Below are 23,717 nucleotides of genomic sequence, written 5' to 3'. Positions count from 1 at the left end.
ATTCAGGTTCAAAGCTGAATCTTCCACATCCAAATATAAAAGAGTTGGCTCTTCACCCTACTAGTTCAACATCTCATATTTATAAAAGAACAACTTCCACATCAGAAATTAGCACTTAACTTGAGGGGATTCCAGTCCCTCCAGGAGTCTGTCTGTTTTCATTTACCTGCAGAGTGTATGCAAATGTTTCATGGGAATTAAGAAAAATCAATCTTAGTGTTTTCAGTACCTGTAGTCTTTTTTCCCCATATCCCAAGCAGTGGGGTGACAAACAACTTTCCTGCCATCATTAGGTTCCTCAAGCATAGAATTGTCCCAGAACTCCGGAGTCATGTTATAGAGTCCAACAGAAGCAAAAAACTTCTCAGCAGTTTTAAATATCATTGTTACATTCCAGTTCTGAAAAAGACAGGATTTCAGCCATTTTGAAATTATTGAATCATGAGTGCTGAGTTATCTGCATTTTTTAAATTACTTTGAAAATCAAATTGCCTTCAGTTCCCTGATGTCTGAAGCAGTTCATTGGATGAGCTAATCTGGTGAGATAACAGCCCTTTATGACAGAGGTGGGCAGGGCCAGCCCTCCCATGAAGCAGGGTGAGGTGTCCGTCTTCGGAGTCGGGTCCGTCTTCTTAAAGGAGCCTTACTGATTTGCCTCTTAAGGCGATGACCTTCTCTGGGACTGGGTGGTTGCTCTGTCTCTGAAGCAGAACTCCCCTCTTCCTGTGGGAACAGACCCGTGGTTCCCTTCCCTAAGGGCCCAGGCTCCTCCAAGTCTCTTGATATGGGTGGTTCCATGGTGCCATCCATCTCTGGAAGCGCTAGCTCCAGGGAGGAGGAGAATTCCACCAGCGGGGGCATGACAGCAATGAGAGAGAGGCTGGCAGCGCTCTTTGGAGCAGCCGCTCACCCTTGTTGTGCACCCCCTTCCCCTTACATTTGCCGCCACCACGTCAGCAAATGTAAGGGGAAGGGGCTTTTGCAATGGCAAAAAGGGAAGGGGTGGGGTTGCGATGCCATGGGTGGAAGGGGCATGATGCAGCAGCACATGTTCTCTTTTGCCTCAGGCAGTGAAAGAGCTTGCGCTGGGGCTGGGCAAGTTCCAAGGGTTCAGGGGCCAATCCCACTGGTGGCTGCACCCCCACTGCCGCTGCCAAAAGTGCTGCTGCACTGCAAAATTGCCTCCCAATTTTGGTGGTGTGGTGGAAAAAGAGCTGCATTTTATGTTTAGAACAAAGCGTGTGGGGAGCGTGTGCCTTGTTTCAATGCAATATTGTGCTCCCAGAAGACCAGGGCCGGCCCTGCCATTAGGCTGAGTGAGGCAGTCACTTCAGGTGGCAGATGCTGGAAGGTGGCAGCAAGGTATTGGAGGAGAGAGCTGTAGGCCACATGATCTGCCCTGTACCTGCTAAGTGAGCCTGCTGTCTTCAGGTGTGGTGGAGGATGCTGCCCCATTACCAGGGGTAATGGGGATGCTGCCCCATTCTTCTTACATTGAGACAGATTCAGTTGTCAGTCCAGTTGGCTTTTGTACATGGCATGGGAGCGGGTGTCATCTTGTCCTGTGCCTCAGACAGCAAAGTGTGTTGGGGAGTGCGATTTTGCAATGAAAACAGGGCTCGTGCTCCATGCATGTCTTGTTTTCAAAGTCACCCAGTGAGTTTCATGGCCAAGTGGGGACTTGAACCTGGATCTTCTGTGTTCCAGCCCAACACTCTAACCATTACACCACACTGGTACCTCCCTCTTTGGCATGGGTGGTGCCATTTGGGCTATAAAAGCCACAGCAGCCAAAGAACTGAGATCGCTATTGATATATGTGATATACAAAGAATTGATTATTTTATTAATATATAACATGAGATCAAAAACAACTTTCAGGGGTGAAGAACAAGGCAGACATTCATGTAAATGAGCCACAACAAAATGTTTTAGCATATTCAGTTGTCACTTTGTACCCAAGCGCATGTCCTACCTTTGCCACCATTGCAGAAGATACATCGATGTTTGGTTTATTTGGATAGGGAATCATTAAGGGGTATAAATTTGTCCAAAATCTACCCCACATGTCACCTTCAACAGAAAAAAAAATAGAATTACAAATAAATACTAAATGAATAATATCTGCTGTCTTCAGTTGCCAGAGATGGTGGCTGGATTTTTATCATCTCAGTGAGCCTACTGCAGAATCCTTTTCTTCTACTATAAATTATTTCCACAGTGAAGAGAATGGGGGCATTTTTCCCCTCGTACAAACTGTAGGTGCCAGGGGCTTGATCCAGATTGGAATTACAGCCAGCAGGGGCCAAATGGGTAAAAAGCCCTCCTACCCCATGCTAGGGATCGAGTCCCCTGATCTGGATTGAGTCCCTTCACTTACTTTTGAATAAGAAAAAGACACTGACATAGCTACATGCTACATAATAAAGATAACAGGTAGCTTGATGATCAGTGACATACCATATTCCTTGTTCTTGAGGCAAGGAAAAAAAGATAATTCAAAAGAAATACTTTATTCCTGCCATAGAAAGCTTAGAGGACACAGCAGTCAGGAGGCAGTGCAAAAACTTTCATTTTTCTCTTAAAGAAGAACAGAACAGTGACAGAAAACTCCTGACTCCACCCAGATACAATTAAGTCCAGGGCCACTTAGTGACTGAAGTATATCATGATACTATCCACACAGTCCCAGTGGCAAAGACCCCAATTGTCAGGTATGAAACGATTAGTGTGATCTGGAAGCTGACTCACTCAAGCAAAATTTCCCTGCTTAGATTCAACACAGAAAATGACATATGACATGGGACAGAACATTAAGTAAAAAAATAGCAATCCTCTTGTTAAACATTGTTCCAGCTTCCTGCCAGCAATTCCTGCTATTCATCTTATCAGCAGGATTGTTGGTGAATGGCCCAAGATGAGTGGTTGATGTCTCCGCAATGGAAGCTAATGGTTAGGAAATCCTTGGACATCTCTTGTGAGTGGTTTGAAAAGGATTTGGCAGGTGAGAGAAATCCTTCCCCCTACGGAGGGGAGGGGGCAGATAGAAGCCAAGAAACAGCAGTTTTGGAGACAGAGCTAGAATGGAAACACAGAGAGAAGCTGAGAGCTTAAGGTGGGAAGTAGGTTGGGGTGCAGCATGCCTCTCTCTCGAGTCATAATTCGAGGTAATGGATCTTCAACCTGGCAAGAGGTGGGGAAGGAGATCCAGTGGTGTGATACGGCTAGTGCTGTTGATGTTGCGCTAGTGGAAACCAACGCTTGCGCAAGGTAAATAGTGCTTGGTAGCACGATGTTTTTCCTGGGAAACGCATCACGTGAACAAGCTCTATTGACATTGTGCAAATGCTGGTTTCTGCTAGCACAACATCAATAGTAGTCGTGCACCATTGAATCCTTCCCTTGGGATGCTTCTTGCCTTCACTTATGCTGTACTTCAGGGGTGGGGAAACTTGTGGCCCTCCAGATGTTGTTGGACTCATCAGCTCCCATACAGCCAACTCTTATCAGCCCCCAGCCAATGGTCAGGGATGATGGGAGTTGTAGTCCAGAAACATCTGGAGGGTCACAAGTTCCCCACTCCTGCTGTACTTGTATATTTGCAAATAAACCACATATAGTTAAGTCTCCAGTGATCTCTCCTCCAAAGAAAGCCAAACCCAACTCATGCTGCCTCTGGAATTTGTCAGTGCTCAAAGTAGGGCGCACGTAACAGTATATAGCCTCTTTTATGTAGACTCCTAGACCAGTGTCTTGCTGTCAGTGCAACACATCAAAGGCAGAGCTATGAAAGTTGCATTTCCATACCAAGTAAATGAGCAGGAAGACATCCTTTGGGGTCAAAGTGCTGTAAAACATAGGCCTTACGTAGATTATCCCGTACATAAGCATGGAGCTGCTCGTACAAAGGTTGTATCTGAAAAACAACAACCCAGAGAATGCCATTTAATTTTTCACATTGGGATGCATAAGGCCTTTATTTCATTTGTGTTTCTGTCTTGAAAACCTACCAGATTTCTGTCTCAACCTTCCTCACAATAACTCAGAAGAAGGATCCAGCCACGTCCATGCACTAGCACTACGATGTTGCATGAGCATTGGTTTCTGTAGTGCAACATGAATAGTGCTAGAGAATGGACACCACTGGATCCTTCCCATGGTGACTGGCTCAAGGCCACCCACTAAGCTTAATAATAGAGTGGGGATTCGAACCCAGGATTCCTTGGTCCAAGTCCAGTTCTCACTCTGCCTTTCTTTCATCAGATTCACTATCCCCGATAGATATGCTCAGATATCGGTTCTGTGGGGATCAATGGTTTCATCGATTTCTTGCACTAACCAATTCAGCATCCACCATCTCAGAATGACATGCAATGGACTATATTTCTCTGAAGTCTAAACAAATGCCTTCTTGCATATTAGCCCCAGGCTTCATTGCCATCTTATTCAAACAGATCTCATTTGGGAGCTTTAGTTTTCAACAAATATAGTCAATCTAGTAACTGAGCCTTTCCAACCAAAGTTTGCTAAACCCTGGTCTCTGTGGTCAAAATCCAATGTAGAGCTGGCTGTATTTATGGAAGCATGACTTATTGAATGAAATGTCTGAAGGAATCCTGTTTGGCCCAGGGTCACACTGCTGCAACATTCCTTCTCTGATGGATCAACAATCAAGTTGGGATGTGCGATATTAAAATATATATGCATAAATTTCACAAACAATTTACAAATTCATGTACTGAATTTTATAGCTACAAAAATTAAAAGCAAGCAGCTTGATGCATCTCTAGAATAAACAAACATGAAATGCCTCATTTATAAGAAATACCACATGTGTTTTGGCCAAGAATTGGTCTTCTTCAGCAGCCTAGTAAGATCACCATAGTCACAATTTCTCTTATAAACATATGGAAGTAGTATACTACCTTTCAGCCTAAGCTGCCAAATACGGTGAAACAACAATGATGCAACACTGGTGTTACCACTTGAAACCCACTATCATGCCCTAGGGCAAAACTAACAAAACTATTTGCACATCCACAGTCCAAAGCTGCAAAGGGATGCCATTAAGAGATGTGATAGTCTTTTTAAGTGGTGACACCAATGTTACATCATTCCTATTTCTCAGCTTAGGCTGAGAGGCAGGGCACTATTTTCCATGGGTTGGATCCAGACTTAGTCAAACTTAGAGTAGACCCATTGAAATCAATGAAAGCTAATTTAATCTTGACTAGCTGAAGTCCAATTGAAATTAAATGGGTCTCCTCTAAGTATGGCTAAGTCTGGATCCAACCCCATACCTTTATCATTGTGACTGCAGTGATACGACTAGACAAATGAAAAGGACCAATTCTTGGTTGAAATGCACTTAGGGGGTGTCTCCATGAGAGATTTATTCCGAGCTGGCTGCTTTTGGAGGTCATTAGGGATACATGACGTCATGGCCACACCAGAGCTTATCGCAGAAAAACAGATTCTTCTGAGACTACTTTTTGTCCAATTTTTCCCCTTAATTCGGCTTGTCTGCGCTTCTGTTATGGTGTGTACCACCCTCCACATTTACTCCGGCATGATAGCCCTGCCCAGAGGTGTGTTTTTCACCTGGCTGTGACCTCACTGCCCCTGGTCACGGAGTGTTTCCCCAATGTTTTCCCCACTTGTGTTTCCCAGATGTTTCCACCATTTCTCGGCTGGCCGTCAGAGTTCTGAATTACCTCATCGTATTTACTTCACTTTGCCTACCACTAAACTCTGGTGGCTATCCCCACAAAATATAGGTATGCTCCGGGTAGCCTGTAACTTAAAAAAAAAATATGTAAAGCATTAAAGCGAAATAGTGCTTTTGTCCGCAATACCTATACCCCCTATCTCACATTTGCCAGCTATTCCTATACCCCCTATCTCACTATTGTGCGATAGTGAGTATAGGAATAGCTGGACATATGTGTGATAGTGACATTCAAAACCCCTTTGTAGGTGTGATTTAACTACTTCCTTTCGGGATGGGTGATTTCTTCCATCTCACTATGCCTCTCGTGCAATTGCATGATAGAGCAATTCTATGATAATGGCATAGCGAGATAGGGGGTGTAGGACAAATGCTGGCTAGTGACAAAGTAAGATCGCACTTTTAGAGGGGAAGGGGGGGGGAAAGAAATTGATGGAATGAGGCATAGATTTGGGAAGCGAGTGTCTCCTCAGAAGTAACTCCCATTACTTGTTCCATAAATATCCATGCTGTGCGTCTTAACTGTCTGGTTTGTTGAAAGGAAATAATTAATGGGAAGGGGGGAGAGATGAGAAAGAGAATGATTTTTGGTAAGACCATTTCATGGGAGGAGACCTCCCAGGATTTTATTGAGTAACAAAGGATCTGCAGCTGTGTTTTGTTACTGTTTGCTTTATTGGTGTAAGGAAGTAATTAGTGCTAAGCTTCGACCCATCGCATTACGGAAGTATCAGCAGAGGAGAAAGGAAAGCCTGGAAGGGGAGGGAGATGATCTTATTGGTTGAGGAGCCCCCACCAGTCTGATTATGTTTACTCCAATCCCCCCACCCCACCTGGAAGTATGTTCTGTGAAGCGACTCTTACTGGTGAAATGCACTTGTTTGTGGAGCCCTGCGCGGACCAAAGCGGACCAAAGCCGAGTCCTTGAACAACATCCAGGTAATCCTCCATTCACGTCTCCTTCCATTGTCATGGAGAAACCCCCTTGGTGTTTTTCATGTACAAGAGAGTTCACATTTATTTACTCTAGAGATGCATCAAGCCGCTTGCTTTCAATTATTGGTGCCTTCAAAATTTGTTATATGAATTTGTAAAGTGCTTGCAAAATTAATTTTTTATTTATTTATTTATTTTGAAATAACACGTTTCCAACTTAATTGTTGGCCCTTTGTCATTGGATTTGATTTCCTGGTGTGTATTCCTATTGTGAACCATCCCGTAGTCAACAAGAGCCGCCGAACCATGACAAGGGATGGGCCATCATAAGAACGTAAGAGCCGTACTGGATCAGTTCAAAGGTCCATGTAATCCATCATTCTGTTTTGAACTGTGGCCAGTTGGACTGCTCTTGGACTCTTGCAAGCAGAGTGTGAAGGCAGCAGGGCAGGCAACCGCCTAACACTAGACTCCTGAGTGTGCAAGACGCCTTCTAGGGCAGGGGTATTGAATCTCTTTCAGCCCAAGGGCTGAATTCATTTTCAGAGACGTTCTCAGGGCCCGCATTCCATTGGTGAGCAAGGCCAACGGCAAAAGTGGATGAGACCAAGACACCAAAAACACCAGCCTACTGTAGCTTGAAGCGCTTGCTGCCAGTACTTAAGTCCTAGAAGAGGCATTTCGACCTTTTAGAATGGGGGAGAAACTGCACAAAACGTTTTTTTTTTGTGTGCAGGAGACCGCCAAACGGTTGGCAGCTGGGAGAAAGAGAGTGGGGCTAGGGGAAAGCAGCCATGGCCATCTGGGCACCTGCGGAGGCCCAGGTTTGGTGCACAGACCTGAGGTTCAACACCCCTATCCTGCTATGCCGGATGGCGTTTGGGTTGAAAATGAAAAATGCAAGGCAGACTACAACACACTTGTAAAATCCTGTATTGGAAAGCAATCTGGCAATGATATCATTCTGTCAGGAATCAGGCCCATCTGTTGCTACTTCACTTTCCCTTGTGGGCTGACACAGAAATAACTATCAAAAGTGATGTCTTGAACTGGGTCTCTGAATAGTCAAGCCAATCACCCCATTCTCTGAAAGGGAATCTTACTTGTTTAAACGTGCTTTCCACATCAGCAACCAGCTGCGCACGACTGTATCGATACACCTCTGGAAAATCTACTTCATAGTCCCCTCTCCAGTAATCTCCATAGTCAGAATAACCTGAAATACAAAGCCATGAAGTCAGCTGTCATGTCAGACCACAGCCTCTGAGGCAACGCAACTTCAGATGGGCGGTTCACAAAAATTAAAACCAAACAACACACAATAAAACAATTTAAAATATATAGAACATTAAAACCACAATATAACAATACAACCATAATAAAACCTAGCAGCAGTGCAGGAGTTTAAAATACAGATTTTTAAAACAGCAAAGCTAAAAGTTTAGAAAGCTAAAATGCTAAAATGCCTGGGAAAATAAAAAGGCCTTCACCTGGCACTGGAAGGAATACAATGTAGGTGCCAGGCGAACCTCACTAGGGAGCTCATTCCACAGCCGGGGTGCCACAGCAGAAAAAGCCCTCCTCCTAGTAGCCACCCGCCTCACTTCCTTTGGCAGGGGCTCATGGAGAAGGGCAGCTGAGGATGAACTTAAGGTCTGGGCGGGCACATATGGGAGGAGGCGATCCTTCAGGTAACCTGGCCCCAAGCTGTTAAGGGCTTTGAATGTTAACACCAGCACTTCGAATCGGGCCCGGAAATGGACTGGCAGCCAGTGCAGCTGAAAAAGTACTGGCATAATATGAGATTGCTGGCCAGTCCCTATTAACAATCTTGCTGCCCTATTTTGGACCAGCTGAAGTTTCTGGACTGTTTTCAAAGGCAGCCCCACATCACACTCTGCTGTCTCCCAATTAATTGTGCCTGGCATTCATTTAACATATCACCTGGGGCCTGGATGATCAGATGTAAAAACTTAGTGCAGAGTAGATATTACCTAATACATTCATGGAATATTCTCGTTTAGCAATATTTTATACTGTCAGCCATACGTGCCATGAAAGCTAACACATATGATAACAAAAATAGGGAAGGGTCAAATACGCTGTCGTCTTGGGGGGCAAAACACACCCACCCACTGCAAGAACATAAAATAATCCGTGTTAGTGCAGCTTACCATTTGCTCTTGCAGCTTCATTGTTCAGTTCAACATAACCTTCATATAAAGGCCTCATCTTCTTGCCAACATCCGCTCTCCAGCCTTGCCAAGCCCAGAGTCTCTCTGCATAATCAGTGCTGTCAGCCATTATAACGTCCAAGCCTGTCGCCATAAAATCAGGATCGTATCCATTTAAAATGGGGATTTGACTGCAGTTTGGTAGAATCTCAGCTTGCCACCTCAGATGATTCCTTCTCCACACCCCTGCCCCTTAAAGCATATGTAGTGGTGAGGGCCACACTAAACATTCTTCAAATCACCTAGCTCCACTTATTTACTTCAGTGTAAGCAAGTGTAGCCCCAGTTTGGATTGGGACCATTCCCCCATTGTCTCAAAAATTCTACACACATACACTGAGGTGGAAGTGTTAAAAAAAGAAAGCAAAGAAGAATGTCTCAGTTGATTCCAATGGAGACTTTTTTCTTTTTTTAACCCCTTATGTGTGTGTGCGGCACGCACGGGGTGGGGGGGTGGAATCTCAGAACAAAAATGGCGGGAAGCTTAAATCCCTCCTCCTGGTGTGCCATGGTCCCAGTCTCAATTGGGCCTGCACATGCTTTGTTGTTGTTCAGTCGTTCAGTCGTGTCCGACTCTTCGTGACCCCATGGACCATAGCACGCCAGGCCTTCCTGTCCTCTGCTCTCTCTTGGAGTGTGCTCAAGTTCATATTCATTGCATCGGTGATGCTATCTGGCCATCTCATCCTCTGCCGTCCCCTTCTCCTTTTGCCTTCAGTCTTTCCCAGCATCAGGGTCTTTTCCAGAGACTTTTCTCTTCTCATTAGTAAATTAGCAAATCATGCAGAGCTGTGCTACGTGTGATTTGAAGAACATCCAGTTTGGCCCTAAGCTGAACCAGGGGTGGAGTACTCAGACAATTCCTTTCACCACATTGAACCCAGACTGACCACAATGAAAGAGATCAGGGACAGCAAATGCACTCCCAACATGGTAGAGCTAATTAGCTCATATCTTTATGTGTTCCATTCAAATAAATGAACTAGAATGCAAAAAACTATTATTTGGTTTGCTTATTTTATGAGCATCTAAGAGAGCAAGGATATGCTCATTTCCGGGAACTGACCTCAGAGCCCGCACTCCAAGCTCAGTTCCCAGAAAACCGACTGCCCCTCTCGTCCACATTGCCTCAGAGGCAGTGCGGAGAAGCCCCGTCCTCCGTGCTCGCAAGAGGAGCGCGGAGCGACTGAAAAGAGGCGGGGGGCATTCCAGGGTGGGGAGAGCAGAGCTGCATGTACAACACATCCAATGTGTTGTATGGCAGCTTCCTCTCCTGGTTGGCCCCCCCACCGCTAGACAGCCGAAAATGGCTGTCTAGCAAAAAAAAGCAAGGCAGGAGAGGCGCGGAGGGAACAATCCCCCCCCCCCCCCGGGCCTCTCCTGCCTTTCTTTGGATAGGCGGTCACCTCCAAGTCATCGCTGTTAGTCACATTATCCGCTAAAAGTGCCTGAAGTGATATATGGTAATATAAGCACAGAAACTCACAGAAGTATAATAAGCAAAAAAACCACAACACAACACTACACTGTTGTCAGAGCACCTGCTTTGCATGCAGAAGGCCCTGGGTTCAATCCTGGCACCTCCAGTTAAAAGGATTAGGTAACAGGCGATGGGAAAAGACCTTGGTCAAAGGTCCTGTACAGCCACTTGCAGACTACCGAGCAGACAGTAGCAGCATAGATGGACAAATACTCTGACCTAGTATGAGCAGCTTCCTATATTTAAGGGCCAGTCCACACATTATATGGAAACAAACCAGGCTTACAACTGAGCATACACTTAAGAAGGGCCTGAAGCCAATCAAGGCTCTTTGAGGAGTATGCCTGCATGATGAAAGTGTTTGTCATATTCATATGTTACAGTTCTGGGGATGCACTTAACCAATCTTAGGTGTTCACCTTTAAAAAAGTGATGCCTGAAGTAGCCCCTAAATCACCTCCCCCACCCTGGTATCTTCCAGATGCATTGGACTAAAACTGCCAGCGTCTCCCAACATTGCTGTAGTTCACACCTGTAAATTGAAGACTGCAAGAAAAGTTCATTGTTTATACCGTACCTGGTTCCAAGGGAAAACAGTTAAAAGGAAAGTCTGACTGGCACACAGTCCCGGTATTATAGATGGTGCTCATTTGATTTAAAATAGCATTCAGCTGCAATTTAAATGAGAAGAATAGTGTTGAGAATACAGCACTCCCTTATTTGTTTAAAAAGGGGGGGGGATTGAGAAATAGGGTGAACAGGTGATGAAATATTAGCACCCTAAATAGATACACCAAAGTTACATGCCCACAATGTTTGACTAGCCACAAGCATTATAGTTAGCTTAAAACAAAAGAAGAATCAGCTCTCTTCCAATTTATAAACACTTTGCTGCCTGGTTGAAGGTAACTCTTATTTGCCACAGTTGACCAGACGAGTAGCTGTTTGCAAGCCTGATTTACCTGGGACTACACCATGGGTGAGCAACTTGTGTCCTTCCCAACAATGTTGGACTGCAACTCCCATGATCCCTCAGCCGTTGCCTATTCTGGCTAGGGCTGATGGGAGCTGCTTTCCAACATCATCCGAAGGGCCACAAGTTGCCCACCCTTGGATGATACTGCTGAGAACATAACATGGGAAACATTTAGGATTAGTTCCCAGTAGGGATGTACGAAAGTCACTTACCTTTTTGCAGCTTGGCTTCACGGTGGGGGGGAGGCGCTTCGCTTTCCCCCCTGAAGTTCAGGCGAAGGAGGGGAGGCTTCCCGCCTCGCCCGGCCGAAATTCAGGCCGGGGGGGAGGCTTCCTGCCTCGCTCGGCCAAAATTCAGGCCGGGGAGAAGCGCCCAGTCTCCCCGGCCGCGGAACAAAAAGTAAAAAAAAAAAAAAAAGAGACCCCATGATAGGCTACGTGACGATTTACGTAGCCTATCACGGCTAGATTTCCAAAGTCAGCCGTGATAGGCTACGTAAATCGTCACATAGCCTATCACGGGTGACTTTGAAAAAAAAAAAAGCGCGTACGCAAATGGCAGCGGCCCATGGGCGCCGCCATTTGCATTCCTTATTTTGGCACGTCTAGTCTACGTAAAGATTTACGTAGACTACGGCGAAAATAAGGGCAACGCAAATAGCGTGCCCTTATTTTCGCCGTAGTCTACATAAATCTTTACGTAGACTAGACGTGCCAAAATACGCCATTTGCGTATGCGCTTTTCTATTTTTTTTCAAAGTCACCTGTGATAGGCTACGTGAAGACTTACGTAGCCTATCACGGCTGACTTTGGAAATCTAGCCGTGATAGGCTACGTAAATCGTTACGTAGCCTATGCATGGGTGTGTGGTTTTTTTTTTTACTTTAGTTTTTTTTTTTGCAATGGCGGCGGCAGCAGCCAGTCGGGAGACCGGCCGCCGCCCCGCCCGCGCCGAACTGCCGCCGAACCGCCGCCGGGACCCGCCACCGGGAGGGACATTCGCCAAAGGTAAGTCCTGTCCCGGGGGGGCGGGGGGGCGGAGAATTTCACCGCCGATTTCGGGGGGCCGGATGCGTTGGCGCTCGGCCCCCCGAAGATTTGGGGAGAAATTCTCCGCCATCCCTAGTTCCCAGAGTGTTTCACACTTTTGCACTTGCCTGGTTCACAGTTGACTGGAATGCCAGGAGAGTGCAGAATTTTTTCGCCATTGATGCTTAGCTCCAGGCACTCTTGATTTATGTAGGATTTATGTAGACTACGGCGAAAATAAGGCCCTTATTTTCGCCATAGTCTACATAAATCTTTACGTAGACTACCCGTGCCCAAATAAGGAATGCAAATGGCGGCACCCATGGGCGCCGCCATTTGCGTACACGCTTCCCCCCCCCCCCAAATTCAGCCGTGATAGCCTACGTAAAGATTTACGTAGCCTATCACGGCTGACTTGGAAAATCTAGCCGTGATAAGCTACGTAAATCTTTACGTAGCCTATCACGTTTTTTTTTTTTTTTACACTTTACTTTTTTCTTTCACGGCCGGGGAGACGGGGCGCTCCCCGCCGGCCAGAACTTCGGCGGGGAGGGATGGGGCGCCTCTCCCCCAGCCAGAATTTTGGCGGGGAGGGACGGGGCGCCTCCCCACCCGCCAAGAATTTTTTGGGGGAGAAACGGAGCATCTCCCCCCCACCCCAAAAAAAGCTGCGGGACCAGGTAAGGGACTTTCGACCATCCCTACCTGCACCTTAAGATCATCCTCAGCAGCCTTTCTCCATGAGCCCCTGACAAAGGAAGTGAGGCGGGTGGCTACTGGAAGGAGGGCTTTTTCTGCTGTGGCACCCCGGGTGTGGAATGAGCTCCCTAGTGAGGTTCGCCTGGCACCTACACTGTATTCTTTCTGGCGCCAGGTGAAGACCTTTTTAATTTTCCCAGGAATTTTAGCTTTCTAGACTTTTAGCTTTGCTGTTTTAAATCTATATTTTAAATCCCTGCACTGCCGCTAGGTTTTTTTCTGGTTGTACTGTTATACTGTGGTTTTAATGTTCTATATGTTTTATATTGTTTTATTGTGTGCTGTTTGGTTTTAATTTTTGTGAACCGCCCAGAGAGCTCCGGCTATTGGCAGTATAGAAATGAAATGAAATAAATAAATAAAATGAGCAGCCAAAATGAGCAAACTACTGTCTTCCCAACTTTATTAGCTCCCTTGGGGGGATGATGAGGGAGCTTGCAACATCGCATTTCTTCTGGGGCAGAATGAATCTCCCTGGCTACCCACTCCCAGCTCTTTAATGGACTCTGGCCAGCACCATTGCATGATCTGGCCAATGGGGTAGTAGGAGGCTCCTGAAAATAGCAATCTTTGGCCAGGTATGTTATTTAAATTGTAATTGCGTGATTGCAAAACTGCAAGGTCACTGTTTAAAAAGTGAATGGGTATTTACAGATCTCTCTGCCAGGGAGCACGAAATGCCTCCCAAGCAATGCAATTATATACATGTGTATTCAGAAGTCCCACTGAGTTCAGTGGGGCTTGTTCTCAGGTTAATGCATTCAGGATTGCGATCCTAACTTGGAGTAATCCCCATTGAACACAGTGGAACTTACTTCTGAGTAGATATGGCTAAGATTGGGTTGTACCAGGGCTGCCCAGAGGGTTTATGGGACAGGATTTGTGTGTGACCTGGGTAAGCGAGTGTGTGCTTACGTAAGTGAATAAAGGGGGGCAGTGCATGTGTGCGCACACGTGTGTTTCACCCTTTCTCCCGGAGACCCTGTCTCAGTCCTTTCATTGATCTCATAAGGGAAAGTATTATTTGCATTTTAATTAATAGCAGCAAACATATCCTAGGGTAAGCTTGGAATGAGTTGACCCTGTCTGCATTTGATTTTAATCCTAAAAGGAAAGTTCATCCTAAATTCCTTATGCTGTAAAGTGCTGTGGGGGAAGCTGAGAATCTGCAGGTGCAGTTTTACTCATCATAGCATAGCAGGGATGGGGAAAATATCATCTGCTGAATATTGTTTCACTCTGGTTCTCTTAAGGAGGCCTGCTTTACTGGGAATATATATTGTCATTCTACTACAGGTCAGCCTACTACAGTCCGGTCCTTGGGGTAAGTCCCGCTAAATTCATCATGGGGCTCACTTTTAAATAAACATACATAAGTCTGGGCTGTACATAATTTTAGAAACAAACATACAGTGGTGGTAGTGGGGAATGACTTTGGTTATTTTCACTGCGAGTTTTAAACTGGCTTTATTTAAAATAGTCTCCTAACAAAATTATGAAACCTGCATTTGCTGGATGTTTATTTAATTTATCTTCCAAACTCTCTCTACTGGCGTTCATATGTGACACCAAAAAGTGTGTGAGAGAGATTCAAGGACACTTTTAGAGTCACATTGAAACTGTCCTGAAATATTGGAATTAATAATTCCAATTAACCAGTATGGCAATAAACTATTTAATTTTGTATATTGGCTACTTAACCTTTTCAACCATTTCACAAAATATCTAAATGTTGTTTTATTGTTGTTTGATTTTTATTTTATTTTTTACTATTGTAAGCCATGCCTAGAGCATCTGCCACTTGGATGGTAAATAAATGTAATAAATAGATAGTCTGGTCCTCATCCTCTGCATTTTTACTTGGCGATAAATCGCATTGAGTTAAATGAGCCCTGCACTGGAGCACATGAATGATGCCATCAAGGTAGGACTTTGGGGCAAAGGTCCAGAGTCCCATGCAGCAGAACCAGCAGGAAGGTCCCCACAGGCAGCCGGGGGCGGGGGGGGGGGGCTTACCACATTTTGAAGTAAGTAAAGTAATAATATTACCATCTAAACAGCGGGACCCATAAGACCCCTTAGGTTCTGGATTGAAAATGACCTACCTGCACCACTGGAGCAAGTGTGCATAAGGAAGGACTGCAACTCAGGCTGCAATTGTAAGTACACATCCCACTGAACTCAGTGGGATTTACTTCAATGTAAACGTATATAGGAAAGGGCTGTACAATCTTTACCTCACTGGCCAAATCCACCTGCCTCCCTATGTGGCCCCTGTGGTCCTCATCGTACTGCCAACGCCAAAAAACATGGGTGGTTAGCTGCTGAAATTCATCAGCAAACCACTATGGAGCCTTAGAAAATCAAAATCAGCTTGTTTTCTAAGCCTTCCAAAGGCTCCGTGGGAGTTTGATGATAAATTTTGGTGGCAAACCGTGCCGGGAGCGGGGGGGTTGCCACTGCTGCCACACCACCAAATTCAGCAGTGGCAGCAGGTGTGCAGCCCATGTGAGGCATGGGGGCTGGAAATTGGCCTCTGGGGCTTCCAAAGTTGCCCACCCCCTCTTTTAGCCTTGGAGGGAGCAATCCTACCAGGATAAGCAGCCGCCTCCAAACTTGGAGGTGGCTGCCTATCCACTGTGGGGCAGGAGAAGCGTGGAGGGGATTGTCCCCTCCGCGCTTCAGCCACCGTGCATTTGTGGCTAGATAGCTGATTTTGTCTGTCTAGCCGCAGGAAGGCGGAGTGGGGGAAGTGGATGTGTCGTACACGTGACGACATGTTGGATATGTCGTACCGGCATTTCCACCTTCCCCGCCCTGGAACGCACCCCGGAACGCCCCTTTTTCACCGCTCCGTGTTCCTCTTCCAAGCACGGAGTGCAGGGCCATTCCACACTGCCTGCGAGGCGGCGTGGGGTGGGGGAGGTCAAATCATATGCCCATCTAGCTGCTGACTAGCAGCCATAGGATTGCACCCTTAAGGGCCAATCCCATGCATGTTTGGACAGAAAAAAGGCTGTCGGGAAAGCTGGGAGTTGTAGGCCTTTTTTCTGTCTAAACATACATAGGATTGCGCCCTAAGGGAATGATGAGCTGAAATAGAAATGGAAAGTATCATTTTGCAGAATGAGTGGTTTGTGGTTTTCCAGCATGACTTACCATGATATATAGAAATGTGTCTGAGCTCATATAAGTTTCTTATCCACTTTTACATTCACGGCAAAAGTAAAAATGTCAGAGTTTAGTATATGTCGCCAGGATGAATGATGTACAAGAATTACTGCATAACCACCACCTAATGGAATGATTTTGACACAGAAATGGCCTACAGACATTTAGCGACATACTTGCTGGTATTTTTCGGGAGACAAAACTGACGATCCTTTGTTCTGCAGAAAATGAATCTGGAGTTTGATGGTCTCATTAGTAATGCTATTCACATTGAAAATACTAGCATTTTTGGAGGCTTCATCATAAAATGTTGACCATTTGGCACCCTCTTCATTCTGGAAAAGTTGCATTAGAATTCTGAATTATTCATCGGCAAGGAAATGGAGCATGGGGTGCTTCCAGATGAGCCTTCCATTGTGCAATCACCCTGCCTCGTCCACAGAATTTCACAGGAGGTGTTGATGTTATTGTCTTCCATTTGTAAGCCTCCCATGTTTCCCTACTGCTTCTTCCATCCTTTTTCTTACCACAGAAAATCTGTTAAGGAGGCGGGAAAGATGGAATCGCTGCGCAATTGATAGCACTAGGAGCCCTCTGTCTGGAAGCACCCGCGCATAGAATGTCAGATTAGATTAAACTTTGATCAGATCCAGCAATACTTGTTGTATGAAACCTACTACATAATTCACTACCATGAGATGGATTTATTTTATTATCATAGGAAAAAAAAGCAGTGGGGTCTGGGGTGGCCAAATTCGCATATGACACCAAATGGTGTAGGGTGGTGAAAACCCAAGCTGACTGTGAAGAGCTCTAAAAGAATTGGGGTAGAGGGGTGGTGGTGGAATAAAGCAGCAAATGAGGTTCAAGTGTAAAGAGATGCACATTGGGACAAAATATAATTCCAGACTTCATTGAAGGGGTCTGAACTGGTGGAAGTTGTAGATAGTTACATGAAAAGTCAAGTAAAAAAAGCAAATCCTATGCGAGAGATTTAACGGGATTTAAATAAGTCACCCAATATTGCAATGTCCTCATGTAACTTAATGATGTGGTCACATTTGAAATAATGTGCATAATTCTGGTCTCCCCATCCCAAAAGAATAGAACTAGAAATATGCAGAAAAGAGCAATGAAAAAGATGCAGAGACAATGTTAAGTAGCAGGAATGGCTAACAGGTATGAGGTTTTTTGGTTTAATAATAACGATGATAGAGGAGAGAACACACAAAGTATCGGTTTATAACATTACTGGACAAAATCCAATGTCATACTAATGGAGTTCCACTCGTGCAACAGGATTTCTCCTCCTGTCCTCCCCTGAAGTCCCCCACAACCCCCAAATCTGCTCTGGAGGGTCCCCTAAACCTCCAGAACAGATTTTAGGGACATGCAGGCAGCTGCAACAGTGAGGGGGAAATCACCCCCTCTCTGTTCCATCAGCAGAAGGGGTTAATTGGATACAACTCATATAATGTGGAGAACGTGCATACAGGATTTCCTCCGCCCCCCCCCCCCACTCCCCTAAGGCTAGATTTTTTGATTACCCAATAAAACTGATTGTCAGTAGATTCAGGACAGCCAAAATAAAGTCCTTCTTTGCACGATGCACAATTAATTAATGGAACGTACTGCCATGGATAAAGTGATGGACTTTGGCTTAGATGGTTTTCAGAAGGGATTAGACAAACTGATGGAACCCAGGTCTATCCACAGCTATTAGCCACATGACTAAATGAAACCTCTGTATGCCTCTGCGTACCAGTTGCTTGGGGTGGCCAATGGTAGGGAAAGGTTATTGCTTACAATCCCTTGCTTGTTGTGGGCTTCCCGGAGGCATCTGTTAACCACTGTGACAGACATGATGTTGTCATAGGTGCACCTTCGATCTGATCCAGCAGAGCTCTTCTTAGGTTTTCACGTCCATGTTCAGAGACAGTATAGTTCTCAGTACAAGATGTTGGGGACCCACAATAGGTTGGGGTAGCTAGGTGTCCTACTTTACAGATTGGGGTGGCCAGGTGTCCTTTATTTTACAAAACAGTCCTGTGTTTTAGAGAGCTGGCAGAGAATCATCCTCTGTTTGAAGAGGTGGCCGATCCGAGTCTGGTTTAAAATCTAAGTCTTTAAAGAGGGAGCACAGGGGCCTTGAAGCTGCCCATCAGCTGCACCTGGACAACAGGCCTGAGCAGGCACGTAGGTCGCCTAGTCAGTCTTCTCCACTACGGGGAAACATACTGCATTTTTATTTAAATTATAGTTGTTACTTCTAAATTTGCACCTATGCATAGAAATATGCATATGTTTTACCAGTTGTTGTCCTCTTTTGGTGATACGCTTCCTCTTTTTTGCCAGTGTCTGAATAGCCACCCTGAAACAAGTGTCCTGGCTGTAAGATTTCCAGAAGCCTCTAGCTGGCATTTGGGAAACAAAATGCTGTACCAGGTGGACCTTTGTTACTTCTGCATAATAATATTGTCGCACCATTTCATAACCGTTTTTCAGAAGGCTGAGTCAATATATTCCAAGCTACTTTTGCCCACCCTGCACACATACAGCCACAGTTTGTGTGAACCAGTTTGCTTAACTTGATTTTTCAGTCAACAGGACTCCATTTAACTGTCAGATTCTGTTTTTGAAAATAAGAAGAATCAGGACCGGCCCAAAACATTTTGCTACCTGAGGTGAAGGACAAGTTCATGCTCCCACCCCATTCCATCTACATCTGATTTTAACATGATGTCCTCCACAGCACCTGAGGGCAGTAGGCCAGCTTAGGGGATGCAGGGAAGAGCTCCTGGCACACACAGCACTGTCCTTCAACACCTTGCTGCCCCTTCCAGCCTCTCCGCCACCTGAGGCAGCCACCTCACCCTGCCTAATGATAGGGCCAGCTCTGATAAGAATGTACCTTTGAGCATAGACTGAGGGCATTTTTGTCACCTGAGTATAATCATAAAGGCTTTCCCTGTCCCACCCTCTTTTTAGATGTCAAGCATTGATAACCGGACTTAAAAGAACCTGCTTGGGAATGAAGAGTATGTTATTAAGAATGTCCAAGCCCATGATGTCAGAGCTTTGTAGGTACACACTGCCATCAATTTACCTGTTCTGTGTATTTGTTTTTTAACTGTCCTGAGAATACATTGCAACATTTTGCATAGGTCCCACTTGTATTTTTTGTATAATGCAGAGCTGTATTAATCTCAGCTATCCTCCAGTCTTTATGTTTGCTGCAGGCTGGCTTTTGTTTCATGGATCTTGGCAATAGGAGACAGGGAAGCTCTCAGCTAGATGAAAGAATTGTCACCTTTCTTGGAGTAATGGTGACAATCTGGGAAAAACTGGTCCCCCAGGTACCAGCCGGAAGTGGGGAAATGAAGGCAGTCTTTTGCCCATGCTGTGGAAGGGCTGCATCCAGTGGCTGGGCTCTCTATCCATGTGTCCGTGGCCCATGATTGACTCTTGCACTTAGTTGATGGCAGATGGCTATGTGACTCATGACTAACTTTTTTGCCCAACATCTCTTAGTTAATCCTGGAATTTTGTAGAGTATTTTGAAGGTGGCCACTAGATGTTTTAAGCAAATAATTTGAGGTGCCTATTTTTCAGTGTCCTCTGGAGCTGCTCATCTTAACCTCCTGACTATGTTTTAAGCCACCCTTGACAAACCTGGCACTGTCCAGATGTGCCTTCCCACCATCCCCAGTCAGCACGGCCTAACTGTGGATGATGGGTGTTGTTGTTGACCACATCTGGAGGGTGTCGAGTAGGGGAAGGCTCCCTTAACTTGATATCAGCACTATCCTAAAGAATCTTGGGGATGTCTCACTTGCCATGTCATTCTGATGGCTGGAAGGGATGTGACTCATGTCCCAAAAAACATTAAATAACAACAAAGATCCATCTAAAGACAATTCAGGTTATCACGAGATCAGTCAGGGAGAAAATATGGAGGGATAACTGTCCAAAGCCATTAATGTCATTTTAAAAGGCTAACGTCTAATAGATATATATTAATTATCAACGTACTACATATCATATGTGCCAGGCATCCATTAGAGATCATTTCCATCATCAATAAAGAAGAAAAAGATGCTCCAGTGTCTGGATCAACAACTGAAGCAGGAATGTATGATTCATTGGACAGAAGAGCCTAAAATGGAAATGTGTGTCACTCATGGTAGGCTATTTCATGAGGAGGAGAAAAAAATGTGCAAAACTAAGGCTGATTTATGTCAAATAGAGACAGAGATTCCAAATTAGAAATTAAACTGGGAGATACAAAGCTCACTCCAAACTGAAAGTATAGTGACACTGTTCATAAATGGTGACACAAATCTAGTAAAATGAATGTAATAAAATGCAATTCCCATTTTTAAAGAACTGAAAGAAACTGTGCTTGGTTCAAGAGAGAAGAGGACTGGGTTCATGCCCCATTAATTTATTTATTTATGGGTGGGTGGATGGCCTTTAAAGGGCTCAGAGTGACTTATGATGATAGATGGTGGTGATAATATGGTTAAAAAGGTAAAGGTGTCCCCAACCAGTCATGTCCGACTCTAGGGTGCAGTGCTCATCCCCGTTTCTAAGCCGAAGAGCCAGCGCTGTCCGAAGACGCTTCCGTGGTCATGTGGCCGGCATGACTGAACACTGAGGTGCACGGAACGCTGTTACCTTTCCCGCCGAGGCGGTGCCTATTTATCTACTTGCAATTTCTTGCTTTCGAACTGCTAGGTTGGCAGAAGCTGGGACTGAAGACGGGAGCTCACTCCGTCACGCAGCACTTGGGTCTCGAACTGCTGACCTGCCGACCTTCCAGTCTGCAGTTCAGCGTCTTAACCACTAAGCCACCGCGGTCTGATAATATGGTTACGCTATAGCTAATTTGTTCCAAAACAGCATCACTGCTTTCTGAAAACAGAAACCTAAAATAATTTGCTTGAAACATGTGGTGACCAACATTAAAAAAAAACCTCTTTACCCTAAGGTAAAACCCTAAGAAGCAGAGATGCTGGGCAGCAGAACCCAGCAAATGTTATTTCTATTTCTTGGAGGCTCACAGCCTGTTTTTGAACTGTGACCAGTCCATTTCCATCCCAGCTGGTTGTTATAAGAACTTTGCAATGTTAAGAACAGGAGCCTGAGCGTGCTTCTTTTCGTTTTCCTTTTGTGCTGGGTCTTTTCAATTGTAAGCTTGAGGGAAGGACCTGTCTTTAATGGGGGGGGGGAGTTACTGGGAATTATTCTGGGTGAAGAACAGGATACAAATGCTATAAATACATACATACATACATACATTTCAATCCTAACCTCCACATGCACTGGCTGGAAGGGTTTAGAATGGGGTGGCGGTGTGCTTCTGCCAGCAGAGAGGAGCTCTGTTGGCAGGGGGGCACATCTGCCCCAGATTACTGAGTTACACCTGTGGAAAGCTACTGCCAGCTGTGGGTCCCCAAAAGGAACAAAGAGGAGGTGATTTTGGATCCACTGTTCCCCTGTGAGGCCCCAACATTAGGCTCTTTATCTATGCCAGCCTCTGGCTGACATAAGTAATTTCTCTCCGACTGATTTCAATGGAAGGGGAAAGCTGCTGGACTGAAAGCTGTAATAATCTGCCCACCACTCCCCACCCTGACTGCTTGTGAGGCGGCAGGGCTCTGAAAGCCACAGTGGCTCTACAGTGGATTTCCCCTTCCACCACACTAAGGATTGCTGCATAGTTCCCACTGAAAGCAATGGGATGGACTGACTTTGCAATTAATGACTCATGACCAATTTAAGCCGTATTTATCTGCATGGCCTTAGTCATGAGTATCATTTGCTGGATTTTCCTGGACTGCTGCTGCTGTGATTGCAGTATGAGAGATTTGTGCCGGGGCATTAGAAGGTGAGAAGCAAAGATGGAGCAGGAAACTACAGCTGAGATTCCTGTTGTACTTTGGGTAATACAGGTTTCTTCTATGTTGGGGAAATTGAACTACTCTGGAAAATCATAAAGTTCTACCTGACCTACTTAGTTCATTGCTGATTGCTCTGGCTATTTCAGGAAAACACTCATTTTTGTTGTCCATCTTGAATTGTGTTTCAAATCTCATTCCATGTAAGTCACAGAATGGGCTTCAGAATGTTGGTAAGTATTGGACCAGTATATACTGTTTAAACCTACTCTCTAATGATGCTGTGTTCTTCATTTCATTCACCATTCCAATTTATTTCTAATATCTTGTTTTACTTTAATTCCCATCTTCATTTCTTAAGTTAATAGCAAGTACTTATCAAAGGTACCCACCATCTTTCTGGCATTCTCTTCCGTGATGTTGATGTTATAGTTCCATGAAGCAAGTGAACTTGCATGAGATAAGTCTTCTGCACGGGGATTAAATTGCATCAGAAATTGGGCAGCCCGTTCGGTGTCATCCTGTGCCTCAGCCAGAAGAGCTAAGCTCCAAATAAGGCAAAGACGGGCCAACATCCTTCCTCTTGGGCCAAGAAACTCCAGATGAATGAGGTTCCTTCAAGAAGGCTTCCTTATTAGCACTTGTCTCATCAACGTTTGTGCATTGCTTGGCTATAAGAAAAGAGGGAGAATCCAATTTGCTGGGTATTTTATAGTTTTAATCCAGCAAAAGGACAGAATCTAGAATAGAGGCGGGATTTTTTTAAGTCAAGTAAGCAAAAGTAAATAATTAACTCTGGAGAAACATAATTACCTGTAGTATTTTATGGCTTTCTTTTGAAAGGCTTTTACTTATAGTTAATATTTCCCCAGCATCCTGTCAATGATACAGCTAGTTATCATCTGTACTGTCAGATTTTCTGAGCTGAGAACTTGTGAATTCTTTTTAACAGACCTATGAGAATTCTAGAGGTGTACACCCAAGGATTTGACTGACTGTACTGAATCAACATGTGAACATCAGTGTTCCTCACCTCAGACACTTGGCTGTGTGATTCCCCTCTTCCAGATTTCCCTCTCAGCTTCACCCTCTGTCTTTCTCTTTCCCTCTGGACCACTCTTACTTGCAGTCCTGCTTCCGTTGTCCTGCTGAGACCCCTCCTTTCCTCCTGGGCCACTGCTCTTCTACACTTCCCTAGGATAAAAGCAACCTTCTGTCTGCCCTATCTATTTGTGGTATTAGAGCTACTTACAGCCAGTGTTTCATCACTGCCACTGCAGAATCTCTTAGCACAGTGCATTATAGTACAGACATATAATTGCTATTCTTGCCCAGGGAAAGTTTCTGGCTGAACCCATCTCCTTTCTCTCATGGCCTTCCACAAGTTAATAAAAACCTTCCTTTTCAGGAAGGCGTTTGGGCAGTGAATTTCTGCCTTACTGAATGTTTTGTTTTTTTAACTGTCAATTGCTTTTAAGTAATTTCGCTGTTGTATTCCATTATT

General features: G+C 45.0%; 1 protein-coding gene across 1 annotated transcript in view; it reads right to left on the bottom strand.

Annotated features, from left to right (window-relative positions):
* ACE2 (angiotensin converting enzyme 2) overlaps window positions 1-22,955 on the bottom strand; it is a 41,331-nt gene extending 18,376 nt beyond the window's left edge. The window contains exons 1-8 of the mRNA XM_084844132.1: window positions 22,606-22,955; window positions 16,490-16,648; window positions 10,956-11,049; window positions 8,839-8,982; window positions 7,768-7,880; window positions 3,808-3,916; window positions 1,976-2,073; window positions 230-399 (exon numbers count right to left, since the gene is read on the bottom strand). Coding sequence (XP_084700258.1) covers window positions 230-399; window positions 1,976-2,073; window positions 3,808-3,916; window positions 7,768-7,880; window positions 8,839-8,982; window positions 10,956-11,049; window positions 16,490-16,648; window positions 22,606-22,788 — 1,070 coding nt within the window. The 5' untranslated portion in view covers window positions 22,789-22,955. The remainder of the gene's footprint in view (window positions 1-229; window positions 400-1,975; window positions 2,074-3,807; window positions 3,917-7,767; window positions 7,881-8,838; window positions 8,983-10,955; window positions 11,050-16,489; window positions 16,649-22,605) is intronic.
* Window positions 22,956-23,717: the final 762 nt, after the last annotated feature.

Source organism: Heloderma suspectum, chromosome 3, assembly GCF_057233095.1.
Source record: "Heloderma suspectum isolate Gila_16-S chromosome 3, 16-S_ref, whole genome shotgun sequence".
NCBI lineage: Eukaryota > Metazoa > Chordata > Lepidosauria > Squamata > Helodermatidae > Heloderma > Heloderma suspectum.
Note: the sequence above shows the minus strand (reverse complement) of the source record. Positions and strands in the feature narration are given on the sequence as shown.